This window comes from Hyperoodon ampullatus, assembly GCF_949752795.1.
Source record: "Hyperoodon ampullatus genome assembly, chromosome: 5".
Lineage (NCBI taxonomy): Eukaryota > Metazoa > Chordata > Mammalia > Artiodactyla > Ziphiidae > Hyperoodon > Hyperoodon ampullatus.
In genome coordinates, this window is record NC_136918.1 from 79,543,344 (window position 1) to 79,569,360 (window position 26,017).

The window sequence follows — 26,017 nt, forward strand, 5'->3', positions numbered from 1 at the left end:
TCCATTCTTGACTTTCTCTATTTATTTTTGGCTGCGTTGGGTCTTTGTTGCTGCATGCAGGCTTTCTCTAGGTGCAGCAAGTGGGGGCTACTCTTTGTTGCGGTGTGCAGGCTTCTCATCACGGTGGCTTCTCGTTGTGGAGCATGGGCTCTAGGCTCGTGGGCTTCAGTTGTGGCATGTGGGCTCAGTAGCTGTGGCTCACGGGTTTAGTTGCTCCGTGGCATGTGGGATGTTCCCAGACCAGGGCTCGAACCTGGATCCCCTGCATTGGCAGGCAGATTCTTAACCACTGCGCCACCAGGGAAGCCCGCTCCATTCATTTTTGAAAATGTTTATTTGCCTCTCTTTGCTAGTTTTCTCTTATCTTCCCCTTTTCGTTCAATTTTTCTTTATGTTACTGATGTGTATTTCCAGAATCTGTTATGACTTCCCACACTCTGAACAAACTATGCAGTGAAAGACAGAAAATGTCTGTAGATAGGACTGAAACTTCCAAAGGATTCCCCAATGCATAACTAGAAATTGATGCATAAGCACCTTTTCTGACAATGTTCTACCTTAAGCATACCTTTCAAACCTCCTTTGGTTCAAATGGTATATTATCCATTTTTAACTAGCAGAATTTGTCATTATAACAAGTAGAAAGAGTACTAGGTGATGAGGCAGCTGACTGGATGTTAGCCCTAAATTCTTCCATAGATTTGTTGTATTCTGGAAAGGTTATTTAACCTGTGACGTGGTTTCATCTTCTATTATAATAATAATGTGTAATGTTTATAGAAGTGCAATTACAAACACTAATCTTGAAAAGTTCCAGAAGTCTCTAAGGGGAAAGTAGGGATTATGATTTTTACTTTATATATGAGAAAAAAGAAACTCAGATCAGTTAAATGACTTAAGATTATAAATGTAATGAGTAGTCAATAAGAAGAAAAGGCAGAACTTGATATAAACCTTCTCACCCTATGTCTCTTGCTCTTTCCAAAGCATTTCTTTGCATCCACAAATCATAGTCCCATGGAAGACATAGAACATCTTTTATGGCCTTCTGAGGACTTGATTTTACTCCTGTCTTGACACTTTAATTCTTTGTTTAGAAGAAACTATGATTTATTTTGCAAAATTCCAGTGAACCCAGAAGCCATGTCTACTCTCATTTATCAAATCTGAAAAGTCTGCTGGCTATTCATGTGAGCGAAAAGAGTCTCCTGTCATGCTCTATCACACTACCATCATCATTGACTTGCTGAGCTCATACTTGTGCTGGGTGTAGAGGATAATAACAATTTTAGATGTGGTCTTCAGGTTCTTATCATGCATTTATAAAGGTAGAGTATATGCATAAAAATACAAACAAATCTAAATACCAATTAAATGGTTCAGACACTACTGTGTACACCATACACATAGTGTACGGTGTATAGTGCCTGTACACCGTAGGCACTATAGACATTTAAATTAAGGAATTGGTGCAAAGTGCTCTAATGGCAGCAGGAAAGGTTTACTATAGGGAGTGAAATCTAAGGAAAGTTGCCAGGAGAGTTTCACTTATAAGTAAATTATAAATGTAGTAAGATACATACACTGGCTTAAGAGGAGTGTTTTTATAGGAGTTGTAGAAAATTCATTTGAAGATGCAGATAAGAATTATATTTTAGAGTACCCTGAATGAAGGTTTAAAATCTTGGCTTTTTTATTCTGAAGGAACATAAGATTACTGAAGTAATGAACTTTAATATCATGGTTGATATTGTAGAATTCAGATTAACTAAGAGCCTGCTTCTTATCCTCAGTATCCAACTTCTTTTTACTATAAAAGCATTACGTGTTTATTATAGAAATACCATAAAATATATTAAAATTTATAAAATCTACAATCTCATGTTCCAGAAACTTTATCTGTGCAGATGGATGCATTCACACACACACACACACACACACACACACACACACACACACACACACACACACACACACACACACACACACACACACACACACACACACACACACACACACACACACACACACACACACACACACACACACACACACACACACACACACACACACACAGTAGGGGGATTCTACCTTGAGAAGGCTAAACTAGGATTCTGAAGTCTGTGTGTTAAACCACCTGGAAACTATTTTCAGGAAAGGTTTTGGCTGAAACCGTTTAGGTGGTAGGGGATGGGTAATGAAGAATAGTATAGGGGAGAGGTCAGCAAATTTATGTGAGGAGCAAGACAGTAAATATTTAGGTCTCATGGGCCATATGGTTTATTTTTTATTTTTTCAGGTGGGCAATTTTTTTTTAACATCTTTACTAGAGTATAATTGCTTTACAATGGTGTGTCAGTTTCTGCTTTATAACAAAGTGAATCAGTTATACATATACATATGTCCCCATATCTCTTCCCTCTTGCATCTCCCTCCCTCCCACCCCCCATATCCCACCCCTCTAGGTGGTCACAAAGCATCGAGCTGATCTCCCTGTGCTATGTAGTTGCTTCCCACTGGCTATCTATTTTACGTTTGGTAGTGTATATATGTCCATGCCACTCTCTCACTTTGTCCCAGCTTACCCTTCCCCCTCCCTGTATCCTCAAGTCCATTCTCTAGGGTCCATATGGTTTCTGTTGCAACTAATCAACTCTGCCATTGTAGTTTGGAAGCAGCCAGAAACAATACATAAATGAATAAGTTTGGCTGTGTTCCAATACAACTTTTATGGAAATTTTAATTATGGAAACTAAAATTACATATAAATTTCAGGTGTCAAGAAATGTTATAATACCTAATAAGTTTCTGTTTTAGTAACAGCAGAAGCCAACACAGATATGTGTTCTATCACAAGGCACCAGGAGTAGAGGCGGTGGGAAGCACTGAAAAAGGGGGTGCTCAGGGTAGAAAACTAAAGAATAGTTCTGAGCAAAAATAAGTCACCCTCTGCACCCCAGAAAAATTTTAAGGCTTTCACAGGTATTGACTTCCTTTAGCTAATGGAACACAAAATTTTAGGTTTTTATAAGTGATGTAATTCCATTAAGTATGTACAAGCTGGTGAGGTGAGGTCTGAAGAAATTCAGGATACAAGCAACAAACATGTATGTATCCATATATATATTATATACAAATATGAGATTGTTTTATATGTATTAAGTTCTTTTTAAACATATTGATTAACATATTATATACATCTCCTCATGTCAATAAATACTCACCCATAATATCACTAGTATCATCTGCACCTCCAATCATACTCTCACTCCCCACTCTTTCTGCACCATTTAATAGAATATTTGACACACCATCTTCAGATTTGCATTTGCTACCATGGTAAATGTTAATATTAGTGACTTTTGTGACCTTAATTCCCCAGTTTCACAGTGTTTGTTTCCTAAAATCACTATAGAAATGTGTTTGTATATTCTATTTTAATGAAAAGCAACAGAAATGCTACCCCTAAGAAATCTAATTACATTAGAAAAAGCAAGTACTGTGGCCCTGGTTACAATAATTTTATAAAATGGCCAAAGGCATAAGGTTTCCAAAATAAGCATTCAATTATTATTGATGCTAGAATATCAGGTTTATTATTTACAAGGACACCATGGCTCTTCCTCCTCAAAACAGAAGACAATAAGCTCTGGGACTAATAGCATATTACACATGGTTTGAAATAAACACTGAAACAATGAATATGGGTAAATGGGTATATGATATAACTATTTGAAATATTTATATAATTTTTATTAAAATTATCAGGTTGCATTTCCATAACAAAACAAAAATTTGCATGCATGCTGAATGTGTTTTTAAAAACACATTACTGAGCACAGATATATGGATTTAACTCAAGCATTATGACTTAAAAAAAGCTATTTGCCTAACCTTTATTGAACTTACTCTGGTAGGAAGTACGGATCCGTTTCGTTAAATCAGGATAAAAGTTAGACAGGCCACGCATGCAAAAGTTGTCTTTGGAACATGCCAGAACACCAGCATCAGCAGCAGGCAGAAGAAAGAGAGAAAAATAGTCTAAAGTGAAAGGAAGTGATATCATACCAGAATATAGAACAGCCAAGATGAAGAAATTGCAGCAAGTTTAGGTAATCAAATTAGAAAGGAGATATTAAAAAAATAAATCAATTAGAAAGTGAGGTGATAGATGAATGATGAGAATGCTGTAGTAATTTTATATAATCAAATATCTTATAAAAATAAATGGCATATTTCTCTTTATGATTTTTACATAGTAAACTTATTTAGCTTATAAATAATATGTATATTACCTCATAAATATAAAAATGGTTGTCTTTAATCTTCAGTATTAACAAGAAAGCTTAGGGATTTTAGTCTTTTTTTTAATAACAAAGTGAGTACTCATTATATATATTAAATACAAGCAGAGTTTATAACTTCATCACAGTTTTTCCTAATTTTAAAGTCATTAAAATTCTGAGCTCTAATCATAATTTTTGAGGCTCAGTAAGTTTAAATTAAATAATAATTGTATTACCTCTGTCAAAATATACACTTTGTCATCCCACTGTGTATATCCAGCAAGTAATTTAGATGCTGTCTTAGGATCCACAGCTTTTCTGATTGAATTAGTGTTTCAGCATTCAAACAGTGCCTACTATCCCCTAACATCTTTCTATCAAGAGTCCATGAACTTTCAAAAGTCAACTTTCTCTTTCTCGATCGTGAGGGAATCTCATGGTACATTCATGCACAATTTCTCTTATTATGCCTTTCTTTCAAAAGCCAGTCGTGGTAGAAGCAGAACCTGTCAAATTTTTTGCTAGCACATTGCTAGCACTCATAAAATATTGCTAAAAGTTGAGATCCCTAACAAAAAACAAAGAAACTCCAGGTTCTGAAGGAGAACTTTTGTGCTCCTGAAAACGGTCTAAATTAGCAATTTGGAAAGGGTATAGGTTTACGAAAGAAAGATTAACAAAGGAGAATTTCAGTATATCAAATAATTTTTCATTAGTTCAAAAGGAAACTTCATTTATTACCACATTCAGATGTTAAATTTGGCACATTTGCTATTTAGAAAATAACACCTACCATAATGTACTCCTTTTACTTTAAAATATTCTTTACATGGGTATATTTAGTAAAAGTGTCAATATTCAACTGATTATTTAAAAAAACAGTAGAAAATTTTAAAAACTGTATAAAGTAACACATAATACTATAGATGCATTTCCACCTGCAAACCTTTTAGCTCAGCCAATTTTTTACCAACTAAACTATGTCAGTGGACAGAAAATATACAAAATGTTGGCAATGTTTGCAAAGCCAACTATTTGGATGTATACTGAAATTTTAGTACAACTTTGGATAATTTGGCATATCAAGGTTTGGCATTATACGTAGAAAGTATTTTGGCTTGTATTTTAGTAACTTTATATGTTTTTCTAATTTGTCCTGTCAAGAAAAATATCATCTTTCATAGCATTTTAAAATGTTAATAATGTTTACTGCATTTGTGAAAATACCTCCAAGAAAGTCACCATCCAACAAGGAAAGGTGACAGCCAAAAAATGGAGTTAATTAAAAAAATTAAAACTAGTGAATGACCTTAAGTTATATTTTTAAATCTATCATATATTAGAAGAAAGCTATCCCAATTAACACAACCATTGCAAGCAGCTTTTTCAACTAGAGAGCCTGATTTTCTTAGCCTTTTTATATTTAATACCTTATTTTTTGTTATTTTTTAGGAATTCAACTTAAGAAACTTGAGATCCTTCCTAACATTAACAACAAATTGAGGTTTAAACACCTCCTTTACCCTTTCAAAGATTCTTACTATGTTTCTGACCAATTTTACTTACGTGGTATTGTAAATTATGTTGACTTTATATTGCTGTGCATTTGAATAGCATCACAGAAGACAAGAAATCTAAAGGTAAGAAAACAGGTGAACTAATCAAGTTCATAACGATCTTATCTCCTACCTGCAATGAACTGCTTGTTTTTTCGAGGAGACCGTGGTTGTCGTTGGTATAGGTCACTTGATCTATATAGGTCAGTGGTCCCCATGCTTAACAGTACTGTCTTCTGTATAAAATCCACCACAGCCAACCCATTGCAGTTCCCAAATGCAACTCTGAGAGAAAAAAAAAAAAAAAGCAACTAGAATTTATTACACCAACCATTATTATTTTTATCTCTGAATTTAAAAATAAATAAGATTATTGGAAACTAATGCTTTAGGGTTGGGTAAGTCAGGCAGTGACTGGTGAAAGTCAGGAAGGATATGGTGCCTTTACATAGGATAGGTTAACCTTATATAATAGCCATGACCACTGCAAAAAACAGGAATGACCTGCAATCATATTTTCTCATAAATTTTATCATGTAAGTAGTGATTACTCAACTTGCTCTTTAACTTGATTTTATGTTTTTACAGACGAATCATATAAAATCTTTTTGCTATGAAGGGGGGAATAGATCAAGAAATGTCACACTTCAATAGCTACAGCTGCTTAGGTATGCAATTAGGTGAATTTTTCAAATAAAATAATAATTATTAGGTTCGAAATTAATTCTCTTCTTAAACAGAGTGTATATTTAACACAAGATTTTACATAAAGATTAACTTCATATATCAAAGGTTTTGACACCATAGTAGATATGAACAGAGACCTAACTCATTCACAAAAATTTTAAAATTTCTCAATCTTTTGTTCTTTATTTTGTCCCATTTACTAAAATACAAAGGCCATTTGATTAATTTCTTAACTAAATCTCCTGAAAAATTAAAATGGATCTCCTAAGCAGGCATTTTGGTCACCTTAACAATTGGCATACACTGAACTCTCTTTTTTCTCCATTTACAACATGCCCTCCAGCTGAACAATTGTAAATCTGCTTTTTGTTTCCTAAGTATAAAATAGTTGTATAAAAGTTGTTTTGCTCATTTTATATAATTCCACGTTGTTTTATTACTTAGATTGAATATGATTGACAAATCATCTGCTTACTCTAAATCTAGTTATTTCTATTCCACCATATTGCCTTCCTCACGAAAAGTGAAAAGTTTTGCTACCATACTATACTAGATGTTTTGCTATTTTACATAAAGTTCTACATCTTCCAGGAAGACAGGCTCTGGAAAATTGGAAAAAACATTGTTATAAAAGTCAGAAGATCCTATCTCATCATTTATAGGTTATGCGATTGAGAAAAATTAATGAATCTTTTGAAGCCTTAGCTTCTTTACTTTGTAATGAGAATTATAACGCTAGATTTATCTAGTTCACAGAGCTTTTATTAGCATCAAGTCAGAAATGTTATTAAAGTACTTTGAAAATTTTCCACACAAAAGTAGAATTGATATTAATATTATTAGAAGTGCAATATTATACATACTACATATTGTAGCAAATTAATATCTCTAAACTTTTAATGTTAAAAAGTAGTTAATTACTTCTGCTTACAGGTATGAGAGAGTTCCCAAATGCAGTACTGAGAAGAGAAAAAAAGGCAACTAGAATGTATGACACCAACAAAAATATTTTTCTTTTTGAATTAAAAATAAGAATACTGGGGACTTCCCTGGTGGTGCGGTGCTTAAGAATCCACATGCCAATGTAAGGGACACGGGTTTGATCCCTGGTCCAGGAAGAACCTATGTGCCAGGGAGCAACTAAGCCTGTGAGCCACAACTATTGAAGTGGGCCTAAAGCCCGTGCTCCGCAACAAAATCCACTGCAATGAGAAACCTGTGCACCACAATGAAGAATAGCCCCAACTCAATGCAACTAGAGAAAGCCTGCATGCAGCAACAAAGACTCAATGCAGCCATAAATAAATAAGTAAGTAAGAATCCTGGGAAGTTATACCTTAGGTTTGGGGAGGTTAGGAAATTGTTGTTGAAAAGTCAATATGGATACTGGATTTAATCTCCTACCTTAACTAGGAAGCTGAACAAAATATGTTAAACGGCAGTTTTCACACATTGGTCAACAGGCAACATAGAATAAGATGAGAGAAGGATAATGATCAAAGTAAACTTTAGTTTAAACTAAGTGTTCTAGTTTACTGAATGGAGAGATTTCCCAGAAAACCAAAACTCAAGGAGAGATCAGAATGTCACCAAACCAAGGAGACAGAAATCAGAGTCTGATGTGGCAAAAACAGAATTTGTGAGGCAAAATACTAGAGGGAAGAGAGCTGCATAGATAGAATACACCAGAGATTTATAGAACGGTTCTCTTGAAATTTTGTAGTTACTGATCTGTGCATCCATGTGAATAAACTACCCCAGGCTTGGGAACAAACCACCAAAAGGATGAAGCAGAACAATTCACAAAGCTCATACAAGGCTGAGAATATTTCATGTCACTGCCAGCCAAACTGCTAAGATCTCCAACTACATGGGAAAACAGATATAGGGGTGTCAGTCACTTCAGTAGTGGGAACAAATTAGCCATAAACTAAAGGCTTTTCTAGATCCACCCTAAAAAAGCTTAAAAACAATGATTCTAAGTAACATAACTTCCCTCCAGATAACTATCTATTGAAAAGAATCCAACAAAATATCACCATAAATGTAAAATTCACAATGTTAACTACATGAAAAGTAGTTAGTATCAAGAAAAAGACTGATAACCAGAGGAAAAAAGTAAATCACCAGAAACATACCTAGAAATAAAACAGATGATAAAATTAGCAGAAAAGGATATTAAAAATGCTTTGGAAAATATATTCCAGATATTCAAGAAGGCTGAGGAAAACATGAATGTGATAAAGTGAGAATTAGAAGATATTAAAAAAGACTCAAATTTCGAGAGAGAATTTTATCATTTCAGATATATTTTTATCTGAATATTAGACATCATAGCAGAGAAGAATAGTGAACTTGAATAAATAGCAATAGAAAATTTCCAAAAAGAAACATGAGAGGGAAGAAAACCCCAAAGCATCACTGACCCCTGGGACAAAATTGAGCAGTCTAGAATAAATGTAATTGGAGCCTCAGAAAGGAAGATCAGCAGAAAACATATTTAAAGCCATGAAGCCAAAATAGCAGAATGATAGCCAAACTTGGTAACAGTAAACCTAAAGATCCAAGAAACTCAAAGGATCCTAAGCAGAATAAACATAAAGAAAAATACATCATCACATTGTTGAAAACTAGTGATAAAGAAAAAAATGTTAAAAGCAGCCAGAGAGATAAGATATATTTCCTACACAGAGGCAAAGAATGATGAAACCTACTCATTGGAAACTACACAGTCCAAAGTGACATGACATCTTGAAAGCAACAAATGATTATAATGGGTCAAAATAAAATTCTATACTCAGCACGTATCTTTCAAATGGTGAAATACAGATTTTTACTCATGAATAAAAATCTGAGGGAATTCATCACTAGGAGACATGTACTATAAGAAATAATAAAGGAGGAGATTGGTTCAAGATGGCGGAGTAGAAGGACATGCTCTCACTCCCTCTTTCAAGAACACCGGAATCACAACTAACTGCTGAACAATCATCGACAGAAGGACACTGGAACTCACCAAAAAAGATACCCCACATGCAAAGACAACAGAGAAGCTGCAATGAGATGATAGGAGGGGTGCTATCACAATAAAATCAAACCCCATAACTGCTGGGTGGGTGACTCACAAACTGGAGGACACTTATACCACAGAAGTCCACCCACTGGAGTGAAGGTTCTGAGCCCCACGTCAGGCTTCCCAACCTGGGAGAATGAATTCCTAGAGAATCAGACTTTGAAGGCTAGTGGGATTTGATGGCAGGACTGGGGGAAACAGAGACTCCACTCTTAGAGGGCACACACGGGATTTGATGGCAGGACTGGGGGAAACAGAGACTCCACTCTTAGAGGGCACACACAAAGTAGTATGCACATCGGGACCCAGGGGAAGGAGCAGTGACTGCATAGGAGACTGAACCAGACCTACCTGCTAGTGTTGGAGGGCCTCCTGCAGAGGCGGGGGGCAGCTGTGGCTCACCAAGGGACAAGGACACTGGCAGCAGAAGTTCTGGGAAGTACTCCGTGGCGTGAGCCCTCCTAGAGTCTGCCATTAGCCCCACCAAAGAGCCAGGGTAGGCTCCAGTGTTGGGTCACCTCAGGCCAAACAAGCAATAGGGAGGGAACCCAGCCCCACCCATCAGCAGACAAGTGGATTAAAGTTTTACTGAGCTCTGCCCACTAGAGCAACAGTCAGCTCTACCCACCACCAGTCCCTCCCATCAGGAAACTTCCACAAGCCTCTTAGATAGCCTCATCCACCAGAGGACAGACAGCAGAAGCAAGAAGAACTACAATCCTGCAGCCTGTGGAACGAAAACCACATTCACAGAAAGATAGACAAGATGAAAAGGCAGAGGGCTATGAACCAGATGAAGGAACAAGATAAAACCCCAGAAAAACAACTAAATGAAGTGGAGATAGGCAACATTCCAGAAAAAAAATTCAGAATAATGATAGCAAAGATGATCCAGGACCTCGGAAAAAGAACAGAGGCAAAGATCGAGAAGATGCAAGAAATATTTAATAAAGACCTAGAAGAATTAAAGAACAAACAGATGAACAGTACAATAGCTGAAATGAAAAATACACTAGAAGGAATCAACAGCAGAATAACTGAGGCAGAAGAACGGATAAGTGACCTGGAAGACAGAATGGTGGAATTCACTGCTGCAAAACAGAATAAAGAAAAAAGGATGAAAAGAAATGAAGACAGTCTAAGAGACCTCTGGGACAGCATCAAATGCAACAACATTCACATTATAGGGGTCGCAGAAGGAGAAGAGAGAGAGAAAGGACCTGAGAAAATATTTGAGGAGATTATAGTCGAAAACTTCCCTAACATGGGAAAGGAAATAGCCACCCAAATCCAGCAAGTGAAGAGAGTCCCATACAGGACAAACCCAAGGAGAAACATGCCGAGACACATAGTAATCAAATTGGCAAAAATTAGACGAAGAAAAATTACTGAAAGCAGCAAGGGAAAAATCACAAATAACATACAAGGGAACTCCCATAAGGTTAACAGCAGATTTCTCAGCAGAAACTCTACAAGCCAGAAGGGAGTGGCATGATATACTTAAAGTGATGAAAGGGAAGAACCTACAACCAAGATTACTCTACCCAGCAAGGATCTCATTCAGATTCGATGGAGAAATCAAAAATTTTACAGACAAGAAAAAGCTAAGAGAATTCAGCACCACCAAACCAGCTCTACAACAAACACTAAAGGAATTTCTCTAAGCGGGAAACACAAGAGAAGAAAAGGACTTACAAAAATAAACCCAAGATATTTTTTGATCCACCTCCTAGAGTAATGGAAATAAAAACAAAAATAAACAAATGGGACCTAATGAAACTTAAAAGCTTTTGCACAGCAAAGGAAACCATAAACAAGACGGAAAGACAACCCTCAGAATGGGAGAAAATATTTGCAAACAAAGCAACTGACAAGGGATTAATCTCCAAAATATATAAACAGCTCATGCAGCTCAATATTAAAAACACAAAAAACCCAATCTAAAAATGGGCAGAAGACCTAAATAGACATTTCTCCAAAGAAGACATACAGATGGGCAAGAAGCACATGAAAAGCTGCTCAACATCACTAATCATTAGAGAAATGCAAATCAAAACTATAATGAGGTATTACCTCACACCAGTTAGAATGGGCATCATCAGAAAATCTACAAATAACAAATGCTGGAGAGGGTGTGGAGAAAAAGGAACCCTCTTGCACTGTTGGTGGGAATGTAAATTGATACAGCACTATGGAGAACAGTATGGGGGTTCCTTAAAGAACTAAAAATAGAATTACCATATGACCCAGCAATCCCACTACTGGGCATATATATACCCAGAGAAAACCATAATTCAAAAAGACACATGCACCCCAATGTTCACCACAGCACTATTTACAATAGCCAGATCATGGAAGCAAGCTAAATGCCCATCGACAGACGAATGGATAAAGAAGATGTGGTACATATATACAATGGAATATTACTCAGCCATAAAAAGGAACGAAATTGGGTCATTTGTAGAGACGTGGATGCATCTAGAGACTGTCATACAGAGTGAAGTAAGTCAGAAAGAGAAAAACAAATATCATATATTAATGCATATATGTGGAACCTAGAAAATGGTACAGATGAACTGGTTTGCAGAGCAGAAATTGAGACACAGATGTTGAGAACAAAACGTATGGACAAGAAGGGGGGAAAGTGGCGGGTGGTGGGGGTGGTGGTGTGCTGAATTGGGAGATTGGGATTGACATGTATACACTGATGTGTATAAAATGGATGACTAATAAGAACCTGCAATATAAACAAACAAACAAACAAAACAATTAATACTAAACTTTCTTTGGGTTATTTGTATGGAAATATGTTAATATAAATGTTTCAGACATTACATGAAATTTCTAAAAATCTTATATGCTCTGGTATAATGTTATAAGTCATAATTCTAGTTATTACTTTAAAATGTATATCTCAGAAAATGTATATCTCAGAAATAACTAAATTTCCTTGTCAATTGCATTATTATGAAGTTTCATTAAATCTTTAACCATGGTCATTTTTAAGTCTTTTGTCATTTACAGACAGTTCTGGGTGTATTCTGATGCTTTTGCAAATATGTTCCTATAAAAGGGTTTCATCTTCAAGGAATTCATGGAAAAGACTCTGACAAGTACAGGTTTCTGGTAACTGACTATGCTGCTGAACTGAATGAATAAGCATTTTCAGAACTTGAATGGAAAACTGATGAACTCATAAAAGTGCTAACAAAAGATCAAGATAAAAAAATTAATTACATGGGACTGAGTGACTGATGAGGATGATTATAATTTTTGTGACTTTCTGTTTGAATAAAAGAATACATATATATGTATATATACACACACATACATATGTAGTATTTGCTCAACTGCTAAATATACACTTTTCACATTTTAATGTTATTAAAAAATGATTAATAAGAAAATAAACATTAAAATTTAAAAAAGCATTTCCAATATAAAATAGAGCAAAAAAGGGAATGAAATGTTGCCATTTGCAGCAGCATGGGTGGACTCAGATGGCATTATGCTAAGTGAAATAAGTCAGACAGAGAAAGACAAATACTGCATGTTATCACTTATATGTGGAATCGAAAAAAAAATACAACAAACGAGTGAATATAACAAAAAAGAAGCAGATTCAACAGATAAAGAGAACAAACTAGTGGTTACCAGTGGGGAGAGAAGGGGAGGGGTGGGGGAGTAGGAAGTATAAACTATTGGGTGTAGGATAGGCTCCAACATGGGGAATGCAGCCAATATTTTGTAATAACTGTAAATGGAAAGTAACCTTTAAACATTGTATATAAAAACTAGAGCAACTGTACTATAGGAACACAATATGCCTTCTAATCCCTTGTATATAAAATAGCTACCCTATTCTCCATAGCATTATCTTACTCTAGAATTTTTTGGCCTGTCAGTATTGATAACTTATCTTTAAATAAAATAGCTGAAGTATTAAAAAGAAATAATAAAGGAAGTCCTTTAAGCAGAAGAAAAATGATTCCAGATTAAAATATGGATCTACACTAAGTAATGAAGAACACCATAAGTGGTTAAATATGTGGATTAATATTAAAGACTCATTTCTTCAAAAAATCATTGCTCACTTAAAATGCAAATAACAATGTATTGTGGGATTTGTAACATGATAGAAATAAAATATATGGCAACAGTAGTACTAAGAACAGGAAGAGAGATAGAAGTATACTGTTAAAGGATTCTTATATGTGAAGTGGTATAATGCTGTTTATTTATTTGAAGTTCAAGATATATATATATAATATACATAATAAACCAAAGGGCAAAATGTAAATTAAAATTTTTTTAAATTAAAATTTAAAACTTAAATACTTAGGACAATAGGAGGTAAAACAGAATCATTAAAAGACACCATAAAAAAGGAAAAAATGCAAGAACAAATGGGACAAATAGAAAATAGAAAAATCTTTTCATCCAAGGCAACAATAGGGATAATCACATTAAGGTCAATAAATCGTCTAAACACTCCAATTAAGGGCAGAGATTGCCTGAGTGGGAAAAAAAATTCAGATCCAATATATGTTGCCTATGACAAATCCAGTTTAAAAATAAATTAAAAGAATGGAAAACGTATACCATGAAAACACTAATTAAATGAAGGCTGAAGTGGCTATATTAATGGATCATTAATATAGACAAAGTATATTTCAGAACAAGAAAAATTTTGAGGGACAAATAGGGAGACTGATTATGAAGTCAATTCATCAAGAAGATAGAGCAACCCTATATGTGGATTCATCTGGTAATAGACCTTCAAAATACATGGAGAAATACTGAGAGTTAGAAGGAAAAACAGACAAATCTACAATTAAGGTTGAGGATGCAAACGTTCTTCTTTCAATAATCGATAGAATTATTAGGCAAAAAATAGAAGTTCTGAACAACACTACTGACATCCTTGACTAAACTGAAATTTATAGAACTCTCCATCCAATACTCGTAATAGCATCAAATTATAAAATAGGTATAAATTTAACACATGTAGAAAACATGTACACTGAAAATTATAAACCATGCTGAGGGAAATGAAAGAAGGCCTAAATAAAGAGATGTACCTTGATCAATGGTCAGAAAACTCAATATTGTTAATTTTCCCCAAATTGATCTACAAAGTGAAAGCAATTCCAAACAAAATCCCAGCAGACTTTAAGAAATTGAAACATGATTCTAAACTATGTATGAAAATACAGTGATCTAGAATAGCCCAAACGGTTTTGAAAAATAAGAAAGTTTAAGGAGCTACACTATAAAATTTCAAGACATACTCTAAAGCTACAGGAATCACAATAGGCAGGTATTGAAAAAGTATTGAAAAAATAAACATAAATATTAGTGGAATGGAACAATATCCACAAACAAACTCACACATAAATGACAATATTTGGCAAAAGTGCTATGGCAACTCAGAGGAAAGATAATATTTTCAATAAATGATAAAACAATTAGATACCCATAAATTAAAAATGGAGCCTTAACTTTCACCTTTCATAAAACACAAAAATTAACTTAAAATGGATCAGAAGAAAATCATAGTAATCTTGGGTTAGACAACAGTTTAAAAGGGCATGACAAACAATAAAATAAAAAATTGATAACCTACATGACATCAAAATTAAATCATTTTTCTCTACAAAAGATACCATTAACAAAATGAAAAGATTAGCCACAGACTGAGAGAAGATATTTGGAAAATACATATCTTATTGAAAATATTTACAGAACTCCCAGTAATAATAAGACAACTTGATTTAAAAAGTAGGTAAAAGATATGAACAGACATTTCACCAAACAAGATGCACAAATGTGAAATAAGCACTTGAAAGATGCTGAACATCATTAGTTACTAGGAATATGTAAATTAAAATCACTATTAGATACCACTATTAGATATCAGAGTAGATAAAATTGAAAAGATCGACAATACGAAGTGTTGACAAGAATGTGGAAAAACCAAAACCCTCATACATTGCTGGTGGGAATGCAAAATGATATAACCTCTTTATAAAATAGTTTATCCTGTCTCATAAACATATACTTACCATATGACTCAGTAATTCTGCTCTTATCTACTCAAGAAAATACAAATAAATGTTACACAAGGACTTTTACCTGAATGTTAATAGCAGATTTATTCATAATAGCCCCAAACTGGAAACAACCCAAATTTCCACCAACTGTTAATGGACACAACACATTTTTGTATATCCACATAATGGGATATTATGCAGCAATGAAAATAAGGATGAATCACAAAAGCATTATGCTAAGTGAAAGAAAACAAAATAATTTGTTTCTATTTATATAAAATTGTAGTAAATGTAAAAACTATGGTGACACAAAGCAAATCAGTGGTTTTGTGGGGCCAAGGAGTGAGAGGTAATAATTGAATGCAAAGGGCAGGAGGGAACTTTTTAAGGTGATGAATAGTTTTTATAAAATTAGTCTATTGGTAGTTACATAACTTATATTGTCATGTATATTTGTCAAAACTCATATTACATACTTATAATTAGGAAACTTTATTTCATATATATTAATACTTCAATAAAGTTACTTTTAACATTAATATTTAATTAAATTATTAACAAAATGGACCCACGTGCTTCCTGACCTGGTGGCTGGCCGTCCCACCATGCTTTGAGGGTGTCGCCTCTGGCCTCGGGTTGTGGCCCCAGCCCTGAATCAGTGAGGCCAGAAAAAGCAGCTAGGCCAGAGCGATGACTCCAACTCACCAGCCTGGACTCGGGGAAGCCACGGGCTGTCATGCCCCTGGCATGGCATGGCACAGCACCCGCAGTCTGGGGGAGGTTGAGGACAAGATGGTGGAGTAGAAGGACTTGAGCTCAGCTCTTCTCACGAAAACAGCAAAATTGCAATTAACTGCTAAACAACCATCAACAAAATAGACTGGAACCTACCAAAAAAGATATTCTATATTCCAAAGACAAAGAAGAAGCCACAACAAGATGGTAGGAGGGGCACTTTCGTAATGTAATCAAATCCCATACCTGCTGGGTGGGTTACCCACAAACTGAAAAATAATTATATCACAAAGGTCCTCCCATAGGAGTGAGAGTTCTGAGCCCCACATCAGGCTCCCCAGCCTGGGGGTCTGGCATCAGGAGGAGGAGCCCCCAGAGCATTTGGCTTTGAAGGCCAGTGGGGCATGAGTACAGGAGCTGCACAGGACTGGGGTAAACAGAGACTACACTTTGGGAGGGCAGACACAAGGTCTTGTGTGCACGGGGATCCACGGCAAAGCAGTGACTCCATAAGAGCCTGAGCTGGACCTACCTGTGGGTCCTGGAGGGTCTCCTGGGGATGTGGGGGTCGGCTGTGGCTCACTCTGGGAGCAAGGACACTTGTGGTGGAGGCCCCAGGGAATATTCATTGGTGTGAGCTCTCCAGGAGGTCACCATTTTGGCACTGAGACATGTCCCCACCCAACAGCCTACAGACTCCAGTGCTGGGATGCCTCAGATCAAACAACCAACAGGGTGGGAACACAGCCACACCCATCAGCAAACAGGCCGCCTAAAGTTGTCTGGAGTGCAAGCCATCCCTTGACAAGGCCCGGCCCACCAGAGGGACAAGACCCAGCTCCACCCACCAGTGGGCAGGCACTAGTCCCTCCCATCAGGAAGCCTGCACAAGCCCCTGGACCAACCTCATGCACCAGGGGGCAAGAGAACCAGAAGCAAGAGAAACTACAAACATGCAGCCTGAGAAATGGAGACCACAAACACAGAAAGTTAGATGGCAGAGAAATATGAGATGGCAGAGAAATATGTTCTAGGTGAAAGAATAGGATAAAACCCCAGAAGAACAAATAAGTGAAGATAGGCAATTCAGAGTAAAGATGATCCAAGATCTCAGAAAAAGAATGGAGGTGCAGACCAAGAAGATGTAAGAAATGTTTAACAAAGGGATAGAAAATTTAAAGAACAGAGATGAACAATACAATAACTGAAATAAAAAATATACTAGAAGGAATCCGTAGCAGAATAAATGAGGTAGAAGAACGGATAAATGAGCTGGAAGACAGATTGGTGGAAATCACGGCCATGGAACAGAATAAAGAAAAAAGAATGAAAAGAAATGAGCACGGTCTCAAAGACCTCTGGGATAACATTAAATGCACCAACATTCACATTATATGCATCCCAGAAGGAGAGGAGAGAAAGGCCCTGAGAAAATATTTGCAGACATAATAGCCGAAAAATTACCTTAACATGGGAAAAGAAATACTCAAGTCCAGGAAGCACAGATAGTCCCATACAGGATAAAACCAAGGAGGAACACCCCAAGACACATATTAATCAAGCTGACAAAAAAATAAAGACAGAGAAAATATTAAAAGCAAAAGGGAAAAGGAACAAATAACATACGAAGGAATGCCCCACATGGTTATCAGCTGATTTTTCAGCAGAAACTCTGCAGGTCAGAAGGCGGTGGCATGATATATTTAAAGTGATGAAAGGGGAAAACCTATAACCAAGAATACTCTACCCAGCAAGGCTCTCATTCAGATTCAGTGGAGAAATCAAAAGCTTTGCAGACTAGCAGAAGCTAACAGAATTCAGTACCACCAAACGAGCTTTACAACAAATGCTAAAGGAACTTCTCTAGGCAGAAAAGAAAAGGCCACAACTAGAAACAAGAACATTACAAATGGGAAAGCACACCAGTAAAGGCAAACATATAGTAAAGGTAGGAAAATATACACACACAAATATGATCGCAAAACCAGCAATTGTGAGAAGAGGAGAGCACAAATGTAGGATATTGGAAAGGCATTTGAAAGTAAGAAACCAGCAACTTGAGAAAATCTTGTATATATATAGACTGCTATATCAAAACCTCATGGTAACTGCAAACGAAAAACCTACAATAGACACACACACAAAACAGAAAAATCAATCCAAACACAACTCTCTTCTCTTGTGATTTGATAGTCATCAAATCACAAGAGACAAGAACAAAAGAGAAAGGGAAGAAAAAAGAACTACAGAAACAAATCCTAAACAATTAACAGAATGGCAATAAGAACATACGTATTGATAATTACCTTAAATGTAAATGCTCCAACCAAAAGACTGGCCAAATGGACACAAAAACAAGACCCGTATATTTGCTGTCTATACGAGACCCACTTCAGATCTAGGGACACATACAGCCTGAAAGTGAGAGGATGGAAAAAGGTATGCCATGCAAATGGAAATCAAAAGAAAGCTGGAGTAGCAATACTCACATCAGCACAATAGACTTTAAAATGAAGTCCATTACAAGGGACAAAGAAGGACACTACATAATGATCAAGGGATCAATCCAAGAAGAAATTGTAACAATTGTAAATGTATATGCATCCAACATAGAAGCAACTCAATATGTAAGGCTAATACTAACAGCCATAAAAGGAGAAATCAACAGTAACACAAAAATAATAGTGGGGGACTTTAACACCCCACTTACATCAATGGACTGATCATCCAGACAGAAAATCAGTAAGGAAACATGGGTCTTAAATGACACATTAGACCACATGAACATTCCATCCAAAAGCAGGAGAATACACATTCTTCTCAAGGGCACATGGAACATTCTCAAGGATAGATCACATGCTGGGCCACAAAGTGAGCCTTGGTAAATTTAAGAAAACTGAAATCATATCAAGCATATTTTCTAGCCACAACACTATGAGATTAGAAATCAACTACAAGAAAAAAATTGTAAAAATCACAAACACGTAGAGGTTAAACAATATGTTACTGAAAAACCAATGGATCACCAAAGAAATCAGAGAGGAAATTAAAAAATACCTAGAGACATATGAAAACAAAAACACAATGACCCAAAACCTATGGGATGCAGCAAAAGCAGTTCTAAGAGGGAAGTTTATAGAAATACAATCTTACCTCAGGAAACAAGAAAAATCTCAAACAACCTTACACCTTAAGCAACTAGAGAAAGAAGAAAAACAAAACCCAAAGTTAGTAGAAGGAAAAGAAATCATAAAGATCAGAGAAGAAATAAATGAAATAGAGATGAAGAAAACAGTAGATAAGATCAATGAAACTAAAAGCTGGTTCTTGAAAAGATATAATTGATAAACCTTTATCCAGACTCATCAAGAAAAAAAGGGGAAAGTGCTCAAACCAATAAAAGTAGAAATGAAAAAGGTGCAGTTACAACTGACTGACAGCACAGAAATACAAAGGATCATAAGAGATTACTACAAACAACAGTATGCCAATAAAATGGACAACCTAGAAGAAATGGACAAACTCTTAGCAAGGTACAATCTTCAAAGACTGAATCAGGAAGAAACAGAATATACAAACAGACCAATCACAGCACTGAAATTGAAACAGTGATTTAAAAACTTCCAACAAACAAAAGTCCAGACCAGATGGCTTCACGGGTGAATTCTATCAAATATTTGGAGAGGAGTTAACACCTATCCTTCTGAAGCTCTTTCAAAAAATTTCAGAAGAAGGAACAGCCCCATACTCATTCTATGAGGCTACCATCACCCTGATACCAAATCCAAAGATATCACAAAAAAAGAAAATTACAGGCAAATATCAATGATGATCACAGACAAAAAAATTCTCAACAAAGTGCTAGTAAACTGAATCCAACAATACATTAAGACGATCATACACCATGATCAAGTGGGATTTATTCCAGGGATGCAAAGATTCTTCAATATCCACAAATCAATCAATGTGATACAACACGTCAACAAATTGAAGAATAAAAACCATATGATCATCTCAATAGATGTAGAAAAAGCTTTTGACAAAATTCAACACCCATTTATGATAAAAACTCTCCAGCAAGTGGGCACAGAGAGGGAACATACCTCAACATAATTAAGGCCATATTTGCCATATACTTCCAAATTGGAAAAGAAATAAAACTGTCACTGTTTGCAGATGACATGATACTATACATAGAAAATCCTAAAGATGCTACCAGAAAACTACTAGATCTCATCAATGAATTCAGTAAAGTTGCAGGATACAAAACTAATACACAGAAACCTGTTGCATTTCTATACACTAACAATGAAAGATCAGAAAGAGAAATTAAGGAAACCCATTTACCACTGCATCAAAAAGAATAAAATACCTAGGAATAAACCTATCTAAGGAGGCAAAAGAGCTGTACTCTGAAAACTCTAAGACCTTGATGAAAGAATTTGAAGATGACAAAAACAGTTGGAAAGATACGCCATGTTCTTGGACTGGAAGAATCAATATTGTCAAAATGACTATACTACCCAAGGCAATATACAGATTTAATGCAATCCCTATCAAATTACCAATGGCATTTTTCGCAGGAGTAGAACAAAACATTTTACAATTTGTATGGAAACACAAAAGACCCCAAATAGCCAAAGCAATCCTGAGAAAGAAAAACAGAGCTGGATGAATCAGGCTCCCTGACTTCTTCAGGCTATACTACAAAGCTACAGTCATCAAAACAGTATGGTACTGGCAGCAAAACAGAAATGCAGATTAATGGAACTGGATAGAAAGTCCAGAAATAAACCCATGAACCTATGGTCAATTAATCTACAACAAAGAAGGCAAGAATATACAATGGAGAAAACATAGCCTGCTCAATAAGCAATGCTGGGAAAACTGGACAGCTACAGGTAAAGGAATGAAATTAGAACATTCTCTAATTCCATACACAAATACGGATTAAAGCCCTAAATGTAAGACTGGATACTATAAAACTCTTAGAGGAAAACATAGGCAGAAGACTCTTTGACATAAATGGCAGCAGTATCTTTTTGGATTTACCTCCTACAGTAATAAAAATAAAAATAAACAAATGGGACCTCATTAAAGTTAAAGCTTTTGCACAGCAAAAGAAACCATAAACAAAATGAAAAGACAACCCACAGAATGGGAGAAAATATTTGGAAATGAAGCCACTGACAAGGGATTAATCTCCAAAATCTACAAACAGCTCATGCCACTCAATATCAAAGAACAAATAACCTAAAAATGGGCAGAAGATCTAAACAGACATTTCTCCAAAGAAGTCATAGAGATGGCCAAAAAGCACGTGAAAAGATGCTCAACATTCCTAATTACTAGAGAAATTCAAATCTAAGGCACAATGAGGTATCACCTCACACCTGTCAGAATGGCCATTATCAAAAAGTCTACAAATAATAAATGCTGAAGAGGGTGTGGAGAAAAGGGGACCCTTCGACAGTGTTGGTGGTAATGTATAGATAAATTGGTATAACCACTATGGAGAACAGTATGGAGGTTCCTAAAAAAATTAAAAATAATACTTCCATATGATCCAGCAATCCCACTCCTGGGCATATATCTGGAGAAAACCATGGTTCGAAAGGATACATTCACCCCAGTGTTCATTGCAGCACTATTTACAATAGCCAAGACTTGGAAACAACCTAAATGTCCATTGACAGATAAATGGATAAAGAAGATATGGTACATAAATATAATGGAATATTACTCAGCCATAAAAAAGAACAAAATAATGCCATTTTCAGCAACACAGATGGACCTAGAGATTATCATACTAAGTCAGACAGAGAAAGACAAATATCATATGATATCACTTATATGTGAAACTAAAAAGATGATGCAAATGAACTTATTAACAAAACAGAAGCAGACTCAAAGACTTCAAAAACAAACATGGTTTTCAAAGGGGAAAGGTGTGTGGGTTGGATAAATTAGGAGGTTGAGATTAACATATACACACTACTATGTATAAAATATATAATCAACAAGGACCTACTGTATAGCACAGGGAACTCTACTCAATATTCTGTAGTAATCTATATTGGAAAAGAATCTGAAAAAGAATGGATCTATGTATATGTATAACTGAACCACTTTGCTGTACACCTGAAACTAACAGAACATTGTAAATCAACTATACCCCAATATAAAAAACATTAAATTAAAAAAAAATACTACCAAAATGGCAGTCTGAAAGAATCACAGCTAGAGTTATAGAGTTGTGGATTGTGGTCCCTAATAGTGTTCTGGAGAGAAACGGACATAGAATAGGTAGAGAAAAAAATACTTTTAATTGGATATTTTGGTTAACCTACACAAAAGGTAATTTCACTGAGAAAAAAGTGTGTGATTTTTTTCTTCCAATATTTTGTAGGTGAGGAAATTCAAAAGAAAATACTAATCAACAGGGAGATATTTTCAAGATTTGGAATTTATAATAAAAATAACTAATTTTATTAGTCCCTTCTTTGTTTCTTTAATTAATCAACATCTACCTTAAAGTCTGTCTTATTAAATTAGCTCTTTTTTTTTTTTTTTTTTTTTTTTTTTTTTTTTTTTTTTTTGCGGTAGGCGGGCCTCTCACTGTTGTGGCCTCTCCCCTTGCGGAGCACAGGCTCCGGAGCACAGGCTCAGTGGCCATGGCTCACGGGCCCAGCCGCTCCGCGGCATGTGGGATCTTCCCAGACCGGGGCACGAACCCGTGTCCCCTGCAGCGGCAGGCGGACTCTCAACCACTGCGCCACCAGGGAAGCCCAAATTAGCTCTTTTAAATTGTATGGGTTGATAAACTTTTTTATTAGTATAAAATATTTTTAAATAAATTAATATAATTTGTCTACCTTAGAAAGGGAATTAAAAGTATAGATTATAAATTCTCTACAAGTCCTATGGGCATCCTGTTCTATTTGCCATTTATAAACAATGTTAATGTATAAGCACTTATATAAGTGAAAATCAAATATTTTAAAAATATTCCTATTTCATATCTTTAAATGTATGTTGGTGCTTCAAGAAATTACTTTCCTGGGACTTCTCTGGTGGTCCAGTGGTAAAGAATCCACCTTACAATGCAGGGGATGCGGGTTTGATCCCTGGTCAGGTAACTAAGATCCCACATGCCACGGGGCAACTAAGCCAGGGGGCCACAACTACTGAGCTCCTGTGCCTCAACTAGAGAGCCTGTGTGCCATAAACTACAGAGCCCATGTGCTCTGGAATCCACGTGCCACAACTAGAGAGCTCACGTGCCCTGGAGCCTCTGTGCCACAACGAGAGATGCCTGCGCCACAACAAAGAGTCCGCACACCACAATGAAGAGCCCGCGCACCTCAACGAAAGATCCCGCATGCCTCAAAGAATATCCCACGTGCCGCAACTAAGACCTGATATAGCCAAAAATAAATAAAATTAAATTTAAAAAAAGAAATTACTTTTCTTTCTAAAGCTGTAACTCAAAATATTAACAAAAAACAGGTTTAAATATGAGTTTCTTTAATGACTGGATACTAGGTCACAACATGAAAAGCAAAAATTTCCTTTTAAGTACCTTAACATTTTTGTTATTGATATATACTTAGGAAAAATGCTCATGTGATATGTAGTTGATACACTCTGGAAAAATTAGACTGATTTAATAATTTCATCTTTAAAACAGCTTCGTGTTTTCTCTCTGATTTTACCACCATGTAAAAATAAACAAGTAGTGCTAACATTAAGTTAAATTAAAACTAAACGTTTAAGCCCAATCAAATAGAATTGAAAGTTCAGTTCCTTAGTCTTAGTAGCTTTATTTTAAGTGCTCAGTGTAGCTAGCAGTACCATATTTTACTGCACAGATTATAGAACATTTCCTTACTTCAGAAAGTTCTATTGGACAGCTGTAAGTTATGTAAGTCTTAGGTTTATTTTTTCATAAAAAGTCTAATTAATTTTACTTTCCTAAATTCCCAATATCAATTGTCTTGGTCAAAGAAACTAATACTATTTTAATATTATAAAATTCTGTGTTTAAAGAAATTATAAAAAACAATACCTGAATAAAATGGACTTATTCTTATAACACTACAAATCATTAGGCCTTCATGTATTGGCTCAAATTATAATTTCTAGATCTTTAATTATATTCAAGAACTTAGTTTAGTGTCAAACTGAATTTACTGATAATTTAGGATACCTGGGTAATTTACAAGAAAAAGACATACAGATAGGTATTCAGATCATAAAATCTGTTTTTTTCTTAAGCAGATGGACCTTTCTAATTACGTTAAACACTTTTCACTATGTATAAAAGATAAGGTTATGTTTTAGGGTTTCTAATTCAAAATGAGAAACGTATTGCAAGTTTTCTGCTCAGCCTAATATTTCTCTTAACATTTAGCAAAAGTGTATTTATTTTTTACCTGCTTAAAGTGATGACCAAACAATATTCAGTATTTGTCAGCTGGTCACAGTAGTGCTGATGAAATTGTTAATATTTGTTTCCCACATAACTGTTAAATATAGCTGTAATCTAAACCCAGCTAAACTACTTCCCTTCCTGATGAAGGTGAATCACATGATCATCTAATAGCTATTGAAACTTTTAACTTGTCTCTTCTTGACTTGACTGATGTTCAACTCTAATATACTATTAACTGATTATGGTTTGTATAGTTAAGAAATCAGATATATCTTATAGTTAAATATTATAATTTTAATATAAAATATCTAAAGTAAAATATTCTATTACCTATACTTATTTTATTTAGATCCACTTTAATGTACTGATAGTAGATGTGCATTCAGGGAGGCACATGATTTTGATATACTGTAAAAATAAAAGAAATATCTTATTTGGATATTTCAGTTTTTAAAAAAGGAAAAGAAATTATGACTATTGGAAGTAATCTAACACCTGGGGAAAAAATCCCCTCAATTATTAAGAATAAAGCCCAGATTAATAAAGTTCTCTAGTTGATTTACAAATAAGTAGTCCTACATACATTTACACCATTAAATAGAAAGAAGATTCACTGTCATCAGACTCTACTACAAGAATACTAAATAAGTTGCTGAGGCTAGAAGGAAATGATACCAGATTAAAACTACAGAATTGGGGGCTAAGCAAGGAACAGAACATTTATCAAAATAAATCATATGCTGGGTCATAACAAAATTTTCAATAAATATTAAAGGAATGAAAAATGACAAAATATGTTCTTTCAAACACATAATTAAATTGGTAATCAATAATCATTAGGTATATAGAAAAGTCCCAAATATTTGGAAATTAAACAACACAGTTCTAAATAACCCAAGAGCAAAAAGGAAAGAAATATTTTAAAATATTTTAAACTAAATGATATTGAAAATAACAAGGCAATATTTATGGGAGGTAGCTCAAGCAGTGCTCGCAGGAAAAAATGTATTACTCTAAATGGTAATATAAGAAAGAAAACAACCATACTCCAATTAAAAAAAAAGAAAAAAAGAAAGAAAGACCTGAAAGCAATTATGTAATCTTCCAGTTTAAGAAGCTACTAAAAGAAGAGGAAATTAAATCCAAACTAAGTCGAAGGAAGAAAATAAAAATAAGAGGTTAAATTAATGATA

The 26,017-nt window shown here is 35.2% G+C and overlaps 1 protein-coding gene across 4 annotated transcripts in view; it reads right to left on the reverse strand.

Annotated features, from left to right (window-relative positions):
- The window catches only part of STXBP5L (syntaxin binding protein 5L), a gene marked incomplete at its 5' end in the record, with an annotated part of 378,190 nt that overhangs the window by 84,964 nt on the left and 267,209 nt on the right, over positions 1-26,017 (reverse strand). For 2 of the 4 annotated variants that reach the window (XM_079705004.1, XM_079705002.1), the window contains 2 exons: positions 3,910-3,981; positions 5,976-6,127. In XM_079705004.1, the coding sequence (XP_079561130.1) occupies positions 3,910-3,981; positions 5,976-6,127 (224 nt within the window). The remainder of the gene's footprint in view (positions 1-3,909; positions 3,982-5,975; positions 6,128-26,017) is intronic. The other 2 variants (XM_079705005.1, XM_079705003.1) reach the window with 1 other exon arrangement.